The sequence below is a fragment of the Terrapene carolina genome, unplaced genomic scaffold (assembly GCF_002925995.2).
Source record: "Terrapene carolina triunguis isolate 2854851 unplaced genomic scaffold, T_m_triunguis-2.0 Scaffold18, whole genome shotgun sequence".
NCBI classification, from domain to species: Eukaryota; Metazoa; Chordata; order Testudines; family Emydidae; genus Terrapene; species Terrapene triunguis.
In genome coordinates, this window is record NW_020664369.1 from 5,206,826 (window position 1) to 5,226,553 (window position 19,728).

The window sequence follows — 19,728 nt, forward strand, 5'->3', positions numbered from 1 at the left end:
AATCCAAAACCACAGATGCAAACACCCCACAGACTTTTGGAGTGTTGAAGATCTGGATTTAGATCTCAGTGTCTCAGGTTCATTTGCCCAGCACTTTGAAAACATAATGCCCTATATGAGTTCTAGGTGATACTATTAATGCAGTCTCTTGGTCTAGTAGGCCTTGAAAGTGCTGTGGACTCAGGTAGTGAACTCAGCATCTAAGGGGAGGGAATGTTTTTCACTGCAGCATGATTAAGCAGTGGCAATTCCTGGCAGTAAGAATCAAGGCTGAAGTGTAAATATATAATGATAAGCTGAGGACGGGGGAATTTAGTATGTCAGAAATTTCTCCTCATTATGCTCACTCTTGGGTAAACCATAATTTGAGCAGACATTTGTAAAATTTATGATGCTCCTTGTAACTCTGCTGTTAATCACTATCAGCCTCCCCTGTACAACGCTATCAGGGGGCCAGACAAATGGCTGCGTATGTTATTTTTTTGACCATCTGGCACAAAAAAACCCTGTTTTTTCTGAATCAATTTAAACAAGTGGCCATTTTCCTGCCATCTTCCAGTTCCTTAGCTGTCCAGATGGCTGTTTTAGGGGCTCCTTAGGAGTGGGACTGTCTGACTGGCTGGGGGAGTGAGGGAGCAGGTGATGGGGATGCAGCGGCATGAGGCACTGAACGGGTTCTTGGATGGAGTAGTAGGAGGCCTGCAGGGGAAGCTGGCTAAAACTGGGGCTCCAGAGCTCTGTCAGAATGGAGTTTTGCTTCCGCGTGGCTTTGAAGATGTGCAGCCAGGGATGTCCCCTGCCACGCAGAGCTCCTGCAGGAATGGCGCATTGCTCTTGTATGGCTGACTAGCAGCTGCCTGCTTGTGCAAGCCCCTTCCTGCCCCACACGCCTCAGGTTTAATCACGTCTGTGACGGGTTGGATCACAGAAACCCCCTTGGGAGCTGCCACCTGACGTACCAAGACTACTCCTGCTTCTGTTTTCCCTGCCAGCTCAGGACTCCAGCACCCTGTCTTGCTGAGCCAGACACTCCCGTCTGCTCCAACACAGACCCAGGGTCTGAATCACTTGCCCCAAATCTGCAAGTTTACCTGAAAACAGCTCACAGAAGTGTGCTTGTCTCTAGCACTCAGATGCTCAACTCCCAATGGGATCTAAACCCAAATAAATCCGTTTTACCCTGCATAAAGCTTATGCAGGGCAAATTCATAAATTGTTCGCCCTCTATAACACTGATAGAGAGATATGCACAGTTGTTTGCTCCCCCAGGTATTAATACATACTCTGAGTAAATTACTAAATAAAAAATGATTTTATTAAATACAGACAGTAGGATTTAAGTGGTTCCAAGTGGTAACAGGCAGAACAAAGTAAGTCACCAAGCAAAATAAAATAAAATGCGCAAATCTATGTCTAATCAAACTAAATACAGATAATCTCACCCTCAGAGATGCTTCAGTAAGTTTTTCTCAGATGGGACACCTTCCAGGCCTGGGCACAATTCTTTCCCCTGGTACAGCTCTTGTTCCAGCTCAGGTGATAGCTGGGGATTCTTCATGATAGCTCCTCTCCCCCTTTGTTCTCTTCTACCCCTTTATATATCTTTTGCATAAGGCGGGAACCCTTTGTTCCTCTGGGTTTCCACCCCCCCTCACTGGAAAAGCACCAGGTTAAAGATGGATTCCAGTTCAGGTGTCATGATCACATGTCACTGCAAGACTTCATTGCCCACTTGCCAACACACACATATACAGGAAGACTAACAGGTAAGCACAGCCATCTGCAGACAATGGTCCTGGTTAATGGGAGTCATCAAGATTCCAAACCATCATTAATGGCCCACACTTTACATAATTACAATGGGCCCTCAGAGCTATGTTTTATATTTCTAGTTTTAGATACAAGAGTGGTACATTTCTACAAATAGGATGATCACACTCAGTAGATTATGAGCTTTGTAATGATACCTTACAAGAGACCTTTTGCACGAAGCATATCCCAGTTGCATTATATTCACTTATTATCAAATCTTTATAAAACTATCCCAGTTACATTATATTCACTTATCATGTTTTTATAAAACCATATAGACTGCACAACGTCACAACATCATTTGGTGCACAGTTTATCAAATGGTTTTGCAAGCATTGGAGATTGCCACGGTTCCCATTCGGTGGAGCTCAGCTGCGTACATTGGTGGGCTGCGTCCCTGCGGTATAGTGTTTTGTGCAGTACACAGGGCCTTGATTACTGTAGACTCCCAGGGATGCATGTTAAGATTCAAGAGTGACATCCAATCTTGCCAGTGCTCTGGAGGGGTAGGACCTGAAACCTTATTCCATAAGATGGCAGTGAGAGAGTATATATTACTTTAGCATAAATAATGCACACTGTTTTGGACAGACTGAGCATTTGCGGCCTTTCATTGATCACATGAAGCTTTTTTCAAAGGAAGGACTCCATGAAACAGAGTTGTACCAGAAGAAACATTAACTGTCTCAGCAGTCAGTCAGAACTCCCAATCAATGTTAGAGCTGCTGGAGATGGCTCCCTTCACAAAATCAAAGTGTTTCAGAATACTGAGGAATCTGGAATGCTGATTGTCTGTCGGGAGAGGGGGTCATGATTTAAATAGGGATGGGACACGTAGTATGTTGCACTGTAACAGGTATTTTTGTTTCCTTTCCAGCCTACACCTCTTCCTACCCTGGTGGAATATCTGACTGAACCTCAGGCCACACTCAACAAACCTCAGTTCATGCCAGAGGTATACCATTGTTTACTGTTCTTGGAAAGCTATAGTAAACATCATCATTAAGATAAGAGAGATGCGTGGTCTAGTATATTAAGCGCAGGACTGGCAATCAGGTGGTTTAGAGGTCTAATCCTGGCTGTCACAGGTCTCTGTGTCCTATGCCAAATTGCTGAGGCTGAAATTTGAGTGCAGGATTTTCAAAATTAATTTCCTAAATTTAGGGTCCTAAATCCATATAAAGTCGCCCAAATAAATGGCCTGGTTTTCAGAAATGCTCAGCACCCCACAGCTCTCATTTACTTTACTAAGCTACAAATATTTGGATCAGGCTGAATAATATTTCTTTTAGACTCAGATACCTTTATGTAATACATGATTTAATTTTACAAACAGAACTTTTGCAGTCAAGTCCTTGCTGCAGGCTAGGACAGTTTGCTCGCTGTTAAATACTAAATGAAGCCTATTTAGCTTTTAAAAATACACAAACCATCCAACCAAAAAGAGCTGAGCTTCAGCATATTTTTATATAGGACTTGGAAAGATGTTATGACCAAAATTAATAATTCTATTGACATTGTACTGTGATCAAAGGAGTCAGGGACCCAGGAAGATCTTTATAATAATAATAATTAATTAATTAATACTACTTATGGTTTCATCAATATCATGAACCCAGCATACAATAATGTCAATGGAAGAAATGAAACAATTCTGTCAACATCATATTAAGTCTGAGGAAGATATGAACTTGATGTGATGTTAATGTGCAAAGGTCTTGAAATCTGCAACCATTTTTCATGCTGAATAGTTCTACTGAAACCTGCCCCTCTAAATTCCTGTTAAACATTATCAGCCTTTAATTCTTAGGTCTTACAGGAGTTGAATGACTCAACCCAGGGCCGGCTCCAGCATTTCTGCCGCCCCAAGCAAAAAAAAAAAAAAACCCCCGCTCGGCGGCGGCAGTTCAGCGGCAGGTCCTTCGCTCCTAGAGGGAGTGAGGGACCTGCCGCCCCCAAATTGCCGCAGGTGCCGCCCCTCTCCCTTGGCCGCCCCAAGCACCTGCTTGTTAAGCTGGTGCCTGGAGCCGGCCCTGACTCAACCTATTGATACCATTTATTTTTTTGGAGGAAGGATATTCTTATGGTTAAGGCACTAGCCTGGGACTCAGGGAATTTGGGATGGTCCAATGATTGGGGCATTGGCCTGGGGCTTTGGAGAGCTGGATTCAGATTGCTGCTCTGCCACAGACTTCTTGTGTGACCTCGAGCAAGTCATTAACTTCTCTGTGCCTCAGTTCCCAATCTGTACAATGGGGATAATAGCACTTCCCTACCTCACAGAGGTGTTGTAAGACAAATACATTAAAGATTCTGAGGTGCTCAGATAGTAGGACAATGGGTGCCATAAAAGATAGAATTGTTGCCCCTGCCACAAATTTCATGTGTGATCTTGGCCAAGTTACTTATTAGGCTGGGTCTACACTACAGCGGGGGTCCGACCTAAGATACGCAACTTCAGCTACGTGAATACCGTAGCTGAAGTTGCGTATTTTAGGTCGTCTTACCTGGCGGTGAGGACGGGGGAAAGTCGACCGCTGCCGCCGACTCCGCTGCCGCCTCTTGCCGCGGTGGATTTCCGGAGTCGACGGCAGAGCGATCAGGGATCGATTTTATCGCGTCTTCACTAGACGCGATAAGTCGATCCCGGAACATCGATTGCCTGCCGCCGGACCCTCCGGTAAGTGTAGATGTACCCTTAAACTTTCTAAGTCAAATGCTGATTCCTGTTGAAGTCAATGGCAAAATTCCCATTTCCTTCAATGGGGCTCCTCATTGGTAAAACAGGGATAACAATATTTCTTCCTCCCACCCTTTAGCTATCTTGTCTATTTAGACTTTAACCTCTTTAAGGCAGGGGATGTCTCTTACTAGGTATATATACATCTTCTAGCATAATGAGGCCGAACCTCAGAAGGGGTAACTAGACACTCCTACAATACAAATAATATTTTTTTAATAAGTAGTTGAATCCATCCATTGAAGTTTGGTGGGTTTTTGATAGTTTAAATCCACTTTTAAAAGAGTTATTTAACTTATTAAATAAACATAGATAAAGGGCAGTTTGTAATCTGTATCAGGATAAAATAATGTCCCCTCCTCACAGGCTAGCACAGATGGGACCTTAGGTAAGTACAATAACCATATTTGTCTGTTCATTGGATGTTTTCCTCTCTGCTCCTTTTTTCACCATTCCTGCTGAGCAGAATGCAAATCCAGTAATGTGAGGAGTCTGAGGGTGACAGTTCCAAAAGCACCTAAGGGACTTAGGAGCCCAAGGCCCATTTTTAATAGTGACCTAGGCCCAGATTTTTAAAAACTATTTAAGCGTTGCTGCACTCAGTGTTGCAATGCCTAACCAATTTAGATGTCTCAATTTCATTTTCAAAAGGGATTTAGGAGCCCAAATTTAGGGATTGTGTTAATCAATAAAGGAAGCACGGAATGTGGAACAGAAGCCTGTTTATCTCACTTTATTGGAAGTGGACAAATTTAGTCATGGTACAAAACTACTCATAAAAGCGATATTCAACAGCCAATATTTTATTATTTTTTAACTCTAACTGCCCCAATTAAAAAACTTGTTTATGCCCTTGTGCACTGATAGAGCAGTGATAAATGTCCACTCAATACCCTGGAGTAGCAGACATACCAGCTCTCATGTGCATGTGGTTGAGTATGCAACCTGTTTACCAGGGGTAGCTGAAAAATATCAAATGAAACATATTCCCAGTGGGGAAAATAGGGTTTAGTCAAAATCAAAATTTTCCATGAAAATAGATCAATTTCTGTGGATTCTTCCATCAGTAAAATCCAAACAAAACTTTGTAAAGTGCTCTGAAATTAATGGACTAAAAGCACTAACTGGACCTGATGCAAAGACCATTAAAAGCAATGGAAAGACTTCCTATAAGATTTAATATGATTATTTCCTGCTCTGCCATTGACTCACTGTCTGATCTTAGAAAAATCATGTAACTTTCCTGTACCTCAGTTTTGCCAGTGTTAAAATAGTTATAATAGAATTTAACTACCTCTATAGAGGTGTGGTGAAGTTTAATGAATTAATATAGGAAAATACTTTGAGTTTATTGGAAGAAAGTTGTAATAATAATAATTAATAAATGCTTTCAGGGTCAGTATTATTATTAATTATTACGCTCAACTTTTCCCTGCTTGGGGACTGTTGTTAGTCCTTTGCTGTTGTTTCCTAGTAGCATATTGACAATTTTTTATTTGCTTTCTGAAACAAACTTGTTCTTACAGCCATTTGCCAACGTAACCGGTTCTTTGAATGAAAATGGAGTGTGCCAATGCTCAGTGTACCTGCCAGACACTGCGTTTCCTGTGCAGAAGGTCGAGATGCTGGAAATCACAGCCCGAGTGCTTTCTGAGAAATTTGAAATAGAACTTACTAAAGTAAGGATTTTTGGTTTTTCTTTTAAAAAAAATCTACCAGTCCTATTTTTAGTGAATCTGAAACAGTCCAGCAGTCAGAACTTTGCAGGGCCTGCCTTCCAAGCAACTGCAGTGAGGGGCATGTAAAAATTGCAAGGAAAAGGGTGATTAAACATAAAATGTTCAATATTGTAGCATGCAAGCAGGGCCTTATAACAACATGAGTTTCAAGTATCCTCAGGCCTTATTCCTGGGCCTATAGGCAGTCCCTACGGAGGTTCGGGGCCTGGGGCAGAAGTGATGGATTTGTCTCTTCTGGGACCGACTGTGCCAGCCAATTGCACCGGCCCGCAGGGCCTCCCAAAGCACGGGGCCCGGAGCAGTCACCCCAATTCGCCCTACCCAAGGGACAGCTCTGCCTATAGGCACATGGTGTTCTTGGAGGGATGGAGGAAGAGCTATGCTACTCTTTATGAACCGTGGAACAGTCTTGTTGGCTTGTAATTGCTATATACAGTCACAGAAGAAGCCATGATTCCTGCTCCCTCCTGTGTTATTACCAAGGCCGACGAGAGGGGGGGGAAGTCGGTACAAATTACTGGGGCCCGGCGGTCCGGAAGGGGGCCCGGGGCCTGGCTTCCCCGGCTTCCCCCCCTCTCGTCAGCCCTGTTTAGCCGGTCCACCCTTGCTGGGGGGCCCAAAAATTTTTTTTCACCGGGGCCTGAACCCGCTCTTGGCGGCCCTGGTTATTACTTGTATGTAACCAGCTTATGGGAGGGAATGAGGGAAAAGAGAGCAAATGTCAGCTCAGCCCAGGTTGAAGCAAAAATCCACCCCTTGACCCCCTCCATTCCCATAACAGTTGAAAAAAAAATCAGTTATTTTCTCTGTCAACATCTGATGCTCTAGCAATGACTGTTGAATTATGCATTCTAGTTAAAGACAAACTCCTTACCCTTACACTACTTTGCTTGTTTGTTACAAGGATTCAGATCTCATTTTTCTTGCAAAAATCAGGCAAAACTAGGGGACTACCGTGGTTTCTTGAGAGAAGGAGAACCTACATTTGATTTTTGCTGGTAGATGAATATTCAGGGTTTAAATTAGGTGTCCATGAGAAAGTGTTTGACTTCTCCAGGAGCCAGACATCTTAAGAAATGAAGTGTCCTTGAATTAATCAGTAGAAAAGGCACAGCAGTAAATTATAAATTCTAACCATAAATATTCATAACTCTCTTCTAGTATAATCAAGAATAGATAAGAAGTTATGCATAAAAACACAACAATGTGGGGGCATAATCCTATAGAAGGTCTTTTCAGTTAAAATAATTTGCTTTGAAATAACTAGTGTTAACGATGACATACATTCAGTTGTCAGTGAAGGTATGAAGGGCAATTTGACAAATCTCAGTGCCTCTCGGCACAAGAGCTACCTGATCACTTTAGGAGGAATATGGAACTTGACATTAATGATCCCATGAAAACACTAGGTATTTAAGGGCTCCAAAGTGCTCCCACTGTGATCAGTGGCAAAATTTCAATTGCTTGCAGTAGGACAGGATTAAGTCTATAATTCCCATCCTGAAACTTGGACTAATTCTGCAAGGCCCTCCCAAATCAGAGAGGACTGAAATAAGACCCAATTGAAGCCAATCTCCGATTGAAGTGAAACTCTGCATTGGGAGTTTTGCCTGACTAAGGACCAAGTACGGATGGCAGGAATTGGCTGATTTTTTGAAACCCTGTAGCCATTCTCTATTAAAAAAATGGCTGGACTCTAGTGACCAGATCCTCAGCTGATGTCATTTTCTTCAAGTCAATGGAGCTCTTGCAGTTCAGGAGTTGGCCCTCACTTTTCAACTCCAGTGGTAGATACCAAAAAAAAATCTTGACCTAATCCGAGTTTCACTGCACTTTATCATGTTGAGTTTGATCAGCCAAACAGTGTTACAATGCATCCAGTTAGATATAGTGTGACACATCCTCCAATGTGATCCCAGGCAAAGAGACATCAGGTCAGAAATGAAAACAAACAAACTGTATTTTTGTTTAACTACAGGGGTGTTACAATTTCATAGTTAGTTATTATGTTGCTTGATCATAGAACGAAAAAGATACCAGGCGTTGACTTGTTCGTCTCTGAGTTCAAGTAAAATTGAAATGTCTGGAGATGGGCAGAAGACGCTTGAATCTATGTGCATATCTGTACTTGTCTCATGTAAACATATTTCTCAGGCTCTCTTTGAAATGAGTTTCTTACCTTTCTAGTTGTAAAGATACCCCTCAGTGTGTAACCCAATGTACTGCTGTTTCCTGAAAATACTTATGGACAAAATGAAACAATAAAACCAAAAGATCTCCCAACTCATCCTAGTGATAGAGGGGTCTGAACCAAAATTCTGGGTTCCAAGCACCCCCAAACTATGGGGATGTTCAGATCTACATCCAATTTTGCAGCCCAGACTCGTCTTTACACATTATGGAGTGGGAGCGTCTACTGAACTACTGTGAAATTTGAAACTATGCAAATCATAAACACGTGGATTTTGGTTTTGAACCTGAGAACCACTTTACAAAGAGGGTTGGAATAACAAACAGATCCTCAACTAATTTAAATGGATGTAGCACCATGGAAGTTAGTTTACAACTTACTAATTTACACCAGCTGAGGATGTGACCCAAATGCCATAACTATATTTCAGCATCCCATTGTGGATGGGTTCAATCTTACCTTACTTGCTTAGTCAAAACTCCATTTGAAGCTAATGGGAGATTTTCCTGAGTAAGACTTGCAGGATCCAGCCCCTTAAGAGGTGCTATACATGTATTAGAAGTCCCAGATATACAACCTGATTGAATCTCTAAGCTTTTGTCTGATTGTAGGCTGCTAATTCAACAAGCAAGGGGGGCCCTTTTATAAAATCAGCAGGCAGTGAATTTCACAAAGAGATACTCTGATATTCCAAATCAGTAAAAAACTGTAGCTTGAAAATGTTGGACTAATTTTTTCATCTGTAATTATCATGATGAAAAAATTAACTTGTTAGACTAATGCAGGAATCAGCTTTGTTCGCAACAGTGAAGAGGAGTATGGCTCTCTTTGTGCACCTCATTAAAAGGGAAGAATAGCAACTTTAACCCAATGGGAGAATGTGCCTTTCAGTGCTTTGACCACAATGCCGAGAACATGCTTGAGCAATAAAATCAGGAAGAGCAAACACACCTGCCCAACAGAGATGAAAACTATATTCAAGATAGATTATTCTGTTGGAAATATTCCTCTTGATCTCAGGCTGGGTTATATGACATGCGGGTGGCATGCTCACCATGTGATCATGGAGGTCAGACTTGCCTGTGGCCAATGCACTTGCACGTGAATTGCTTGCTCATTTCATTTCTATCCCCCTTTCTCTCCCTCTCCATCTTTTTTCATTTTATGCCTTCCTTCTGCTTCCTCATTCCTCCACCCCCACCCTCCACCTGCATGCTGGAGGAGTGTCTGCTTGCATGCTGAGAAACCTGTGTTGATAAATACCAGTTTCGGGTAACTGACACAATAAATGAACATTACAGATTTTCTCCCTGCCCTTTTCAGGCCCTTAGTGTGACAATGCTTGCAAAGCAGGAAAAACTAGATAGGAATTATTCTTACGCATGCCTAAAATAGATGAATTTTATATTTTTTAAGGGTGAAATTCACCTCCTGCAGAGGTCCACCACAAGGCCTTTGCACTGCTCAAACCCCACTGCAAAGCTCTGTGATGAATGTGAGATGCATGGTGAATACTGATCTGTACCCCAAAATGTGGTTTATGTACTAGATTTCTGAAATGGTGTTTTGGCCTGTTAGAGGGGAGCAGATGGTTTCAACACAATCCCCCACAGGTAGATACAGTCACAAGCTATTAAGGCAAAATGGGTCTAACTGCCAAGCAATAGAGCAGCCATCATGGGAGGCATTCTCCTAGATGGCCTGGCTGGCCAACTGGGAAAAAACAGTCTGAGGTAGAAGGAAGACTGGGCATTCCGACTAAGTGGGCATTCACCCACGAAAGCTTATGCTCCAATACATCTGTTAGTCTTAAAGGTGCCACAGGACTCTCTGTTGCTGGTCTCAGACCTGAAGCTCTTACTTATGAGAGTAGCCCTTACTTATGCAGGTAGTCCACTGACTTCAACGGATTGCAGATTTGGCATATTTTTGGCAACTAGATTTTCTTTTAAAGCATTTATTTTCTTTAAGTATTTTAATATTATTAGCATTGGGATAGATACTCACATTTCTGAACGTTTGTGCCTGTGGTATAGGTAATTGTACACATCAGTACGCGCTTTCTCCACATGGTTGCCTACTTTGTACTCACCAGTTTGCAAATGCAAATGTATTTTTGTGCATGCTGTGGGTTCATGTGCAAATTTTACAGGCACAGTTTAGACACTAACTTTTAAACATCTTCCCCACAGAGATTACTGGGGAAATCTCCCAGCTCTCACTGGATTTTTGTGAGTAGCAAGGTAGTCAGAATCCATCTAAATCCTCTCTTCAAACAACATGGATCTTGCTCTATGGACTGGTCCATGTTAGGGTGGAGGTAGGGAAATTTAGACATACCTATGGTGAATGTCCAGTCAGTTAACTCCATATATAGAAATACATTTAAACAGACACTATTTATTTTGATTGCCAAGTACAATACATTTTATTATTCCTTAGCTTGAATTTATACAGGACTAAAACTATGAGAGCCAGATCCTCAGTTGGTGTAAATTGGGGACTCAGTTGGTGTAACCAGGAGATATTCAAAGACCCGAAACTCAAAAAAGAGTCATACAAAAGTGGAAACTAGGTGAAATTACAAAAGATGAATATTAAAAAAAACCAACAGAAGCATGAAGGGACAAAATTAAAAAAGGCCAACCCCCCCCCAAGATTAATCTAGCTAGAGACATAAAGAGTAACAAGAAAACATTTTACAAATATATGAGAAGCAAGAAGACGACCAAGGACAGGCGAGGCCCATTACTCAATGACGAGGGAAAGACAATAACAGAAAACACAGTAATGTCTGAAGTGTTAACTGCCTTTTTTTGTTTATATTTTCACCAAAAAAATTAGCAGTGATTGGATGACTAATATAGTGAACATCTGTGTAAATGGGGTAGGATCTGAGGCTAAAATAAGGAAAGAACATGTTAAGAATTAATTAGACAAGTTAAATGTCTTCAAGCTGGCAGGGCATGATGAAATACATCATAGAATACTTAAGGAACTGGTTGAAGATATTGCTGAGCCATTAGCAATTATCTCTGAGAACTCATGGAGGATGGGAGAGATCCCAGAGGCCTGGAAAAGGGCAAATATAGTACCTATCTATAAAAAGGGGAATAAGGACAACCCAGGGAATTATAGACCAGTCAGCTTAACTTTGGTACCCGGAAAGATAAAGGAGCAAATAATTAAACAATTTGCAAGCACCTAGAAAAAATAAGGTGATAAGTAGCAGTCAATCTGAATTTGTGAAGAAAAAATTACGTCAACCTAATATCCTTCTTTGACAAGGTAATAACCTTGTGGATAGTGTGGACACAGCAGATGTGATATATCTTGATTTTAGTAAGGCTTTTGATACTGTCTCACATGACCTTCTCATAAGAAAACTAGAGATATATAGCCTAGATGAACCTACTATAAGGTGGGTGCACAACTGGTTGGAAAATTGTATACAGAGAGTATTTATCAATAGTTCACATTTGAGCTGGAAGGGCATATTGAATGGGGTCCTGCAGGAATCTGTCCTGGTCTGGTTTTATTCAATATCTTCATAAATGGTTTGGATAATGGCATAGAGAGTACACTTATAAAATATGTTGACAATACCAAACTGGAAGGGATTTGCAAGTGCTTTGGAGGACAGGATTAGAATTCAAAATGATCTTGACAAACTCGAGAAATGGTCTGAAATAAACAGGATGAAATTCAATAAAGACATATGCAAAGTACTACCTTTAGGAAGGAATAATCAGTTGCACAAATACAAAATGGATATGACTGTGTAGGAACACATACTGCAGAAAAGGATCTAGGGGTTATGTGGCATCACAAATGAAACATGAGTGAACCATGTAATATTGTTGCAAAAAACCTGAACATCATGCTGGGAGGTATTAGCAGGAGTGTTGTAAGCAAGACACGAGAAGTAATTCTTCCATTCTACTCAGCACTGATAAAGCCTCAGCCGGAGTATGGTGTCCAGTTCTGGGCACCACACTCTGAAAAGATGTGGACAAATTGGAGGAAGTCCAGAGGAGAGTAACAAAAATGATTAAAGGTCTAGAAAACATGACCTACGAGGAAAGATTGAAAAGATTGGGTTTGTTTAATCAGGAGAGGAGTAGACTGAAGGGGGAGGTGAAAACAGTTTTCAGGTACCTAAAAGGTTGTTATAAAGAAGAGGGTGAAAAATTGTTCTCCTTAACCACTGAGGACAGTGCAAGAAGTAATGGGCTTAAATTGCAGCAAGGGAGATTTAGGTTAGACTTTAGGAAAAACTTCCTAACTATAAAGGTAGTTAAGCACTGGAATAAATTGCCTAGGGAGGTTGTGGAATCTCCATCACTGGAGGTTTTTAAGAACAGATTAGACAAACACCTTCCAGGGATGGTCTAGATCAGGGGTCGGCAATGTTTGGCACGCGACTCGCCGGGCCAGTTTATTTACCTGCTGACGGGAAGCGGCGTGGGCGAGGGATGTGCTGGCCATGGCTTCCTGCCGCCCCCATTGGCCCGGGACGGCGAACCGCGGCCAGTGGGGGCCGCGATCGGCCGAACCTGCCGCGTCAGCAAGTAAATAAACTGGCCCGGCCCGCCAGGGTGCTTACCCTGGCGAGCCGCGTGCCAAACGTTGCCGACCCCTGGTCTAGATAATACTTAGTCCTGCCTCAGTGCAGGGTTCTGGACTGATGACCTATCTAGGTCCCTTCCAATCCTACATTTCTATGGGTTTATGCTAAATGACTTCCCTCAGACTCAAAAAGTAGTTCAGTCACAGTTGCATAAAAAATTGTAACTCTGAAAATAGGGTCCTCTTATCACAAATTGCCATTTTTTGCTATATATGAAGAAACATGCTTAAGGCCAAGATTTGCTTTAATTTACACTGATTTAAATCCAGAGTAACTCCACTGACAATAGTAGAGACATTCCAAATGCTGTGTTAGTCTGGATCTGTAAAAAGCAACAAAGAGTCATGCGTCTGACGAAGTGGGTATTTACCCATGAAAGCTTATGCTCCAATACATCTGTTAGTCTATAAGGTACCACAGGACTCTTTGTTGCTAGTTGCAGAGTGGTGGCCTGACCAGTGCCCACTGAAGTCAACAGAAAGTCATCTTGGAGAAATTGGTGGATCTTTCGTTATCTTTTTCAGCCCCAGAGAGTACATCTATACAGCAAGTGGCAGGCCGCAGCAGTGAGTCTCTGAGCCCAGGTCAACAGACTTGGACTTGCACGCTGTGCTAAAAATAGCTGTGTAGGTGTTGCAGCTCAGGCTGGAGTGTAGGCTCTGAGGTCTAGGGAGGGGGTTATTTTTAGCACTGCTATTTTTAGCACGATAGTGAGAGCCCGCATTTGTCGACAGGCTCAGAGACTCGCAGACGCGGGCTTTGTAGACATACCCCAAAATTCTTCATGTACAGCACTTATCTGAAATAATCACTGCAGATTCCCGGGTAGAATCTGGCCCCTGAAATTCTATATAATCCTGGATAAAGTTAACTCCAAGAGGGAACATTAGTGAGTGTAAGCGGGTGGCTTGCCCTGTGCAGGCTGGAGGGCCTGGGGCTCAGGGCCGGATTAACCTTGTGTGGGCCTGGTGCCAAACATATTTGTGGGACCCCCTGAGGGATAGTGGAGCATGGCATGGGGAAGTTGGTCCCCAGAGCGAGGGGCTGGCTAGGGGCAATGGGGCATGGCATGATGGGGGTGGTCCCACTCCGCCCAGCCCAGTGCAAGGGCACTGTTTACAAACCGGCAGTTGCCAGATACACCATGGCCCACCCGGCCCTGTGCTGCCAGCATGCCTCTTCCCCTTGGGGGGCGGGCCTGGGCCGTGCCCCACGGTTCCCTGCCCAAACACCCCCCTGCTCCCAATGCCCAGCATCCCCTGGACCTGCTATGCCCATTTGTGGTGCCCCTCCACATATCCCCCACCACAAATGCACAGTGACCTGCACACCACCACCCTGCCCAGTGCACCCCCACCCACAGCCCCACCTAGGGTTACCAGATAGCAACTGTGAAAAAACGGGATGTGGGTGGGGGATAATAGGCGCCTATATAAGAAAAAGTCCCAAAACACGTGACTGTCCCTTTAAAAACGGGACACCTGGTCACCCTAGCCCCACCACAACTGCCCAGCACCCCCCCCACAGCCCGACCACAACTGTCCAGCACCCACACAGAACCCCCACTCTCTAGCACCCCAACACACATAAACCTCCCCCACTGCCCAGCACCCCCGCCCCCTCACAGCCCAGCACCCCCCACTGGCCCCCCAGACACACACTCCCCTCACTCCCCGCCCCCGGCCGAACTCACTGCTGCTGGGAGGTGACTGTGTCAGCCGGGGCTGGTCCAGTTCCTGGGATGGGGAATTGCTCTAGCTCCTTGGGAGCAGTGGGATCATCCAGGCGAGGGCCTGCCCCTGCCCTGGACAGCCTCTCAGGACCCTCTTGCCTAGAGGGGCCCAGCCAAGGCCCCCACACTGCCCCTTCCCCCTTACACTGGCCGAGAGTGGCCAGAGCCAGAGCTGCACTGGGGTCTGGCCAGGGGGCGGAGAGAAGGTGGGTGGGGCCAGGCAGCAGAGAGGAGCCAGCGGGCTGGCAGGGCCTCAGGGCTCAGTGCAAATGGAGCAGGCTGGGCCAGGGCCCCTTCTGAGCGCGGGGCCAGCCAGGGCCGGCTTCAGGCCGATTCAGCCGATTCGGCTGAATCGGGCCCCGCGCCTAAAAGGGCCCCGCAGCTGTCCACCCCTCCCCCAGCTCACTTCCCCCTTCTCCCCTCCCCTGAATGCTCTGTCCCCCTGCTCCCCTCCCTCCCCTGCTTCCTGCGAATCAGATGTTCGCGGGAAGTCTGAAAACAAGCAGGGGCAGGTGGGCAGCAGCAGGTAAGCTGAGGCGGAGGGGGACGTGAGGAGGAGGGCTCCGGGGAGGCGCGGTGCGGCCCAGTCCGGCCCCGGCTGAGCAGCTCCCTCCGGCCCCGGTGGCTCCGGCCTGGCCCAGGCCCTGGGGCACTGGCCCCGGTTCCAGCCGAGCGCGCCGGCCAAGCACCCCCAACCCCGGCGTCTCCGGCCCCGGCCCCAGCGGCTCCGGCCCGGCTCGGGATCAGGTGATTCCCCTATAAAAAGTAGCTGGAAGCTGAAGTGAGGGGAAAACTCAGGGAGAGCAAAGACTGCGGGAGTGAGGAGGCTTCAGCAGAGTCCTGGGATTTGTGACTATGGTTTATCTATACCAGTGGTGCCCAACCTTATTACACAGGAGTGCCACATAAACCTTATGTGGGCCAAACAGATTCTACATATTTTAATAAGATTTAAAGTTACATGTATTGATTTATATTTGAAGTTTAGCTTGTGTTGTATGTATTTAGATAGGTTGTTTCTATGTACAGTATTGTCGGTTTCAGGGCCGGCTCCAGCATTTCTGCCGCCCCAAGCAAAAAAAAAAAAAAAAAAACCCGCGCCCCCCGGCGGCAGGTCCTTCGCTCCTAGAGGGAGTGAGGGACCTGCCGCCCCCAAATTGCCGCACGTGCCGCCCCTCTCCCTTGGCCGCCCCAAGCACCTGCTTCTTAAGCTGGTGCCTGGAGCCGGCCCTGGTCTGTTTACACACTTGTGTAAACTAAAATGATGTAAACGTGATGACAAAAGGCTAATGAATTGGCCGAGTTTGGACCCCGGGATGTGAATAGCAATGCGCACCAGGATGATGAACTGTAACTCACTCGTGTAGATGCTGCAGGTGCAACCCATAAGGTTCCTAGTTTGCCTTCATGTAATCCTCTTCAAACAGGACTACATTAATGGGAAGAAGGAACCTTTTAGTTCACACCCCCGGCATCCACACAGGGGAGTTACAGAGCAGTTCTTTGGTGCTCCCTGTAGTCCGAACCACAGGTCAGTATAGATGTAGCCTAAGATTCCAGCTAGGAAGTGCTGGCAATAGCCTGCTAAGGCAGGGAAGACCCTGAGAGAGCAGGGGAAAGACAGCCAAAGTTCTCCAAGCAGGGAGGCTTGGGAGCAGGAAGAGAAACGTTTGCTTGTTGGACTTTAATTTGGGACTCTGAGTTTTATTTTGAGTTTGTTTTGTGAATAAACTTAGGTCCAACGAGGGGTATTTTGACACCAGAAAAAGAGTGTGGAGTCTTCATAAGGGGCCCTTGAGGGGGAAACACGCAGGTGCTGCAGGGTGACCTCTGGCCATAAGGGGTTGCTCACAGTGTGGTTGCTCGTTACAGTGAGGAATAAAAAAGTGAAGATTATGAATGAAATTCTGCCCTCAGTAATGCACAGGGGTAAATGAAGGCAGAATTTGACAAATTTATATATAAATGCGTGTAATAAAGATGTCAAACATGCCTGTTATATTTGTTCAACTGAACTTGAAAATGTGCTTGTTTTTTTTTAGGTTAGCCAATATACCAAAGCAATTCAAATATATGAACAGAAAATCCGAAACCTAACCATCAAGGTGGAACATATGGAGTCAACCAGTGTTTCTTACACTGAGTTGGACTTTCAGTTACTGAAACTGGAAATCAATGAAATGCAGAGACTGGTCACTCAGCTGAAATCCACACTTGTTGGAAGCAATGTGATTGTTGAACAACTATACGTGGAGGTAGAGTATGAGGGTTATTCTGCCATTCAGAAACATTCAGTTCTCTGTTACACCAGTGAAATTTGGAATGTCTCTACTATTGTCAGTGGAGTTACTCTGGATTTAAATCAGTGTAAATTAAAGCAAATCTTGGCCTTAAGCATATTTCTTCATATATAGCAAAAAATGGCAATTTTTATCGTTTGTGTGACAAAGTTAAAGTTCTTGGATGCTGGTATATTAAATAAATATGCTGTCTAAATTATTATAATAAATATTAATTTATGGGCACCTATGCCTGAAAGCTTCTGTGCTCTAATAAACATAATTAAAAATTTAACATATTAGGGTAGTGACCCGATTAATATAAAATCAAGAACTGGAAAAGACTCATACCTTCCCAATATTCAATAAATCAAATTTTCAAAATTATCACTCATTCACCTGGAGTGAATAATTGTTTTTGATGGTAAGTAAAATATCATTAGTTTCTTCACTGTCCTCTTCAACATTAAATGAGTGTGTGAGTAGATTATTTATCTGGGCAGGTAAATTTTCAAGACATATCTGCAAGGCTGAAATCATTTATAGGTAACAGTTAATAACCAAGTAAGCCTTATTGGACATTTTGGGGTGATCTTTAGTATTACGGTATATGATTGAGAGCTAAAATCACAAACATTTTCTTGTAGTTACACACATCCGCATGAGACCTGATGTTTATGCTAAAACATATTCTTGGGAACATTTCCTAAAACTTGTTCTGCAGCACCTGTTGTGAAATGATAAATTCAGCCTAAAATATTTGTGAAATAAAGTTGACTGTAATTTAAAGTCATGCTAAATTTTTATTTCTCCAGATTAGGAATCTGACTGTCATGGTAAATGATCTGGAATCATTGGACAAAAACAATATCCTTGCAATCCGTCGAGAAATTGTGACACTGCAGAATCGATTGAAGGAATGTGAAAAGGATAGAAATCAAACCACTCCACCCTCCTATTTCCCACCAGGTAAGCATTCCGTGTAGAAATCACATGAGAAAGGATGGTAGAAGTAGGAAGAAGACTGAGTTAAATGAAATGACAATAAAGCACAGGTCGAAAAGTAACGTTTTGCCCTTCTTCCAAACTCTCTTTTTGTGGTATAATATAAGAACATAAGAATGGCCATATTGGGTCAGACCAAAGGTCCATATACCCCAGTATCCTGTCTTCCAACTGTGGCCAATGTCAGGTACTCCAAAGGGAATGAACAGAACAGGTAATCATCAAGTGATCTCTCCATCCCTGCCCATCCTGGCTAATAGCCATTGATGGACCTATCCTCCATGAATTTATCTAGTTCCTTTTTGAACCCTGTTATAGTCGTGGCCTTCACAACATCCTCTGGCAAGGAGTTCCACAGGTTTACTGTGTGTTGTGTGAAAAAATGCTTCCTTTTGTTTGTTTTAAACCTGCTGCCTATTAATTTCATTTGGTGACCCCTAGTTCTTGTGTTATGAAAAGGAGCAAAAAACACTTCCTTATTTACTTTCTCCACACCAGTCATGCTTTTATAGACCTGTATCATATCCCCACTTAGTCGTCTTTTTTCAAAACTGAAAAGTCCCAGTCTCTTATTAATCTCTCCTCATATGGCAGACGCTCCACACCCCTAATAATTTTTGTTGCCCTTTTCTGAACCTTTTCCAATTCCAATCTATCTTTTTTGAGATGGGGTGACCACATCTGTATGCAGTATGCAAGATGTGGACGTACCATGGATTTATATAGAGGCAATAGGATATTTTCTGTCTTATTATCTATCCCTTTCTTATTGATTCCCAACATTCTGTTTGCTTTTTTGACTGCCACTGCACATTGAGTGGATATTTTCAGAGAAATATCCACAATGACTTTAAGATCTCTTTCTTGAGTGGTAACAGCTAATTTAGACCCCATCATTTTATACGTATAGTTGGATTTATGTTTTCCAATGTGCATTACTTTGTATTTATCAACATTGAGGGGGGCACTTAGGGATCTGGGGCAAAATCAGTACTTGGTCCTGCTAGTGAAGGCAGGGGGCTGGACTCGATGACCTTTCAAGGTCCCTTCCAGTTCTAGGAGATAGGATATCTCCATTTATTTATTTATTTATTTATTTATTTATTGAATTTCATCTGCCATTTTGTTGCCCTGTCACCCAGTTTTGAGAGAGATGTTTTTTCTGACTAAGTCTGATCATGATTAACTTCTGTTAAAGTGATTTGTGTCTTGTCAACGTCACTCTACTGCTGCTTGGGAAATTTGAGAAGCAGCTGATGCATGGAGCTGTTTGTATGCAGACTCAAGAAGACAAAATTGCGTAGTTTACATTTTTCATTAATATGCAGAAATTTATTCTGAGCCATAAAGGCTAGAATCTTAGGGTGAAATCCTAGTCCCATTGAACTCAGTGGGAGTTTTGCCATTGTCTTCAATGGAGCCAGGATTTCACTCTTTTTTTTTTTTTTTTTAAAGAAAGTTTAAATTCTGTAGCAATTGATAGCTCTCCTTAAGGGAAAGCTTCCCAGTCACTAATGAGTAGGCAAGAGGATTTTTCAAGCAGTGTTACTCCCTTTGTATGCATTTTTATGACTTCTTTTTGCCAAATTATTCTAAAGCA

At 43.5% G+C, this 19,728-nt stretch overlaps 1 protein-coding gene across 1 annotated transcript in view; it reads left to right on the plus strand.

Moving 5' to 3' along the window:
• Positions 1-2,694: 2,694 nt before the first annotated feature.
• Positions 2,695-19,728, plus strand: part of LOC113406586 (olfactomedin-4-like) — a 29,128-nt gene continuing 12,094 nt past the window's right edge. Inside the window, exons 1-4 of the mRNA XM_026652080.1 lie at positions 2,695-2,767; positions 6,079-6,231; positions 16,887-17,099; positions 17,939-18,092. Of these exons, the coding sequence (XP_026507865.1) occupies positions 2,759-2,767; positions 6,079-6,231; positions 16,887-17,099; positions 17,939-18,092 (529 nt within the window). The 5' untranslated portion in view covers positions 2,695-2,758. The remainder of the gene's footprint in view (positions 2,768-6,078; positions 6,232-16,886; positions 17,100-17,938; positions 18,093-19,728) is intronic.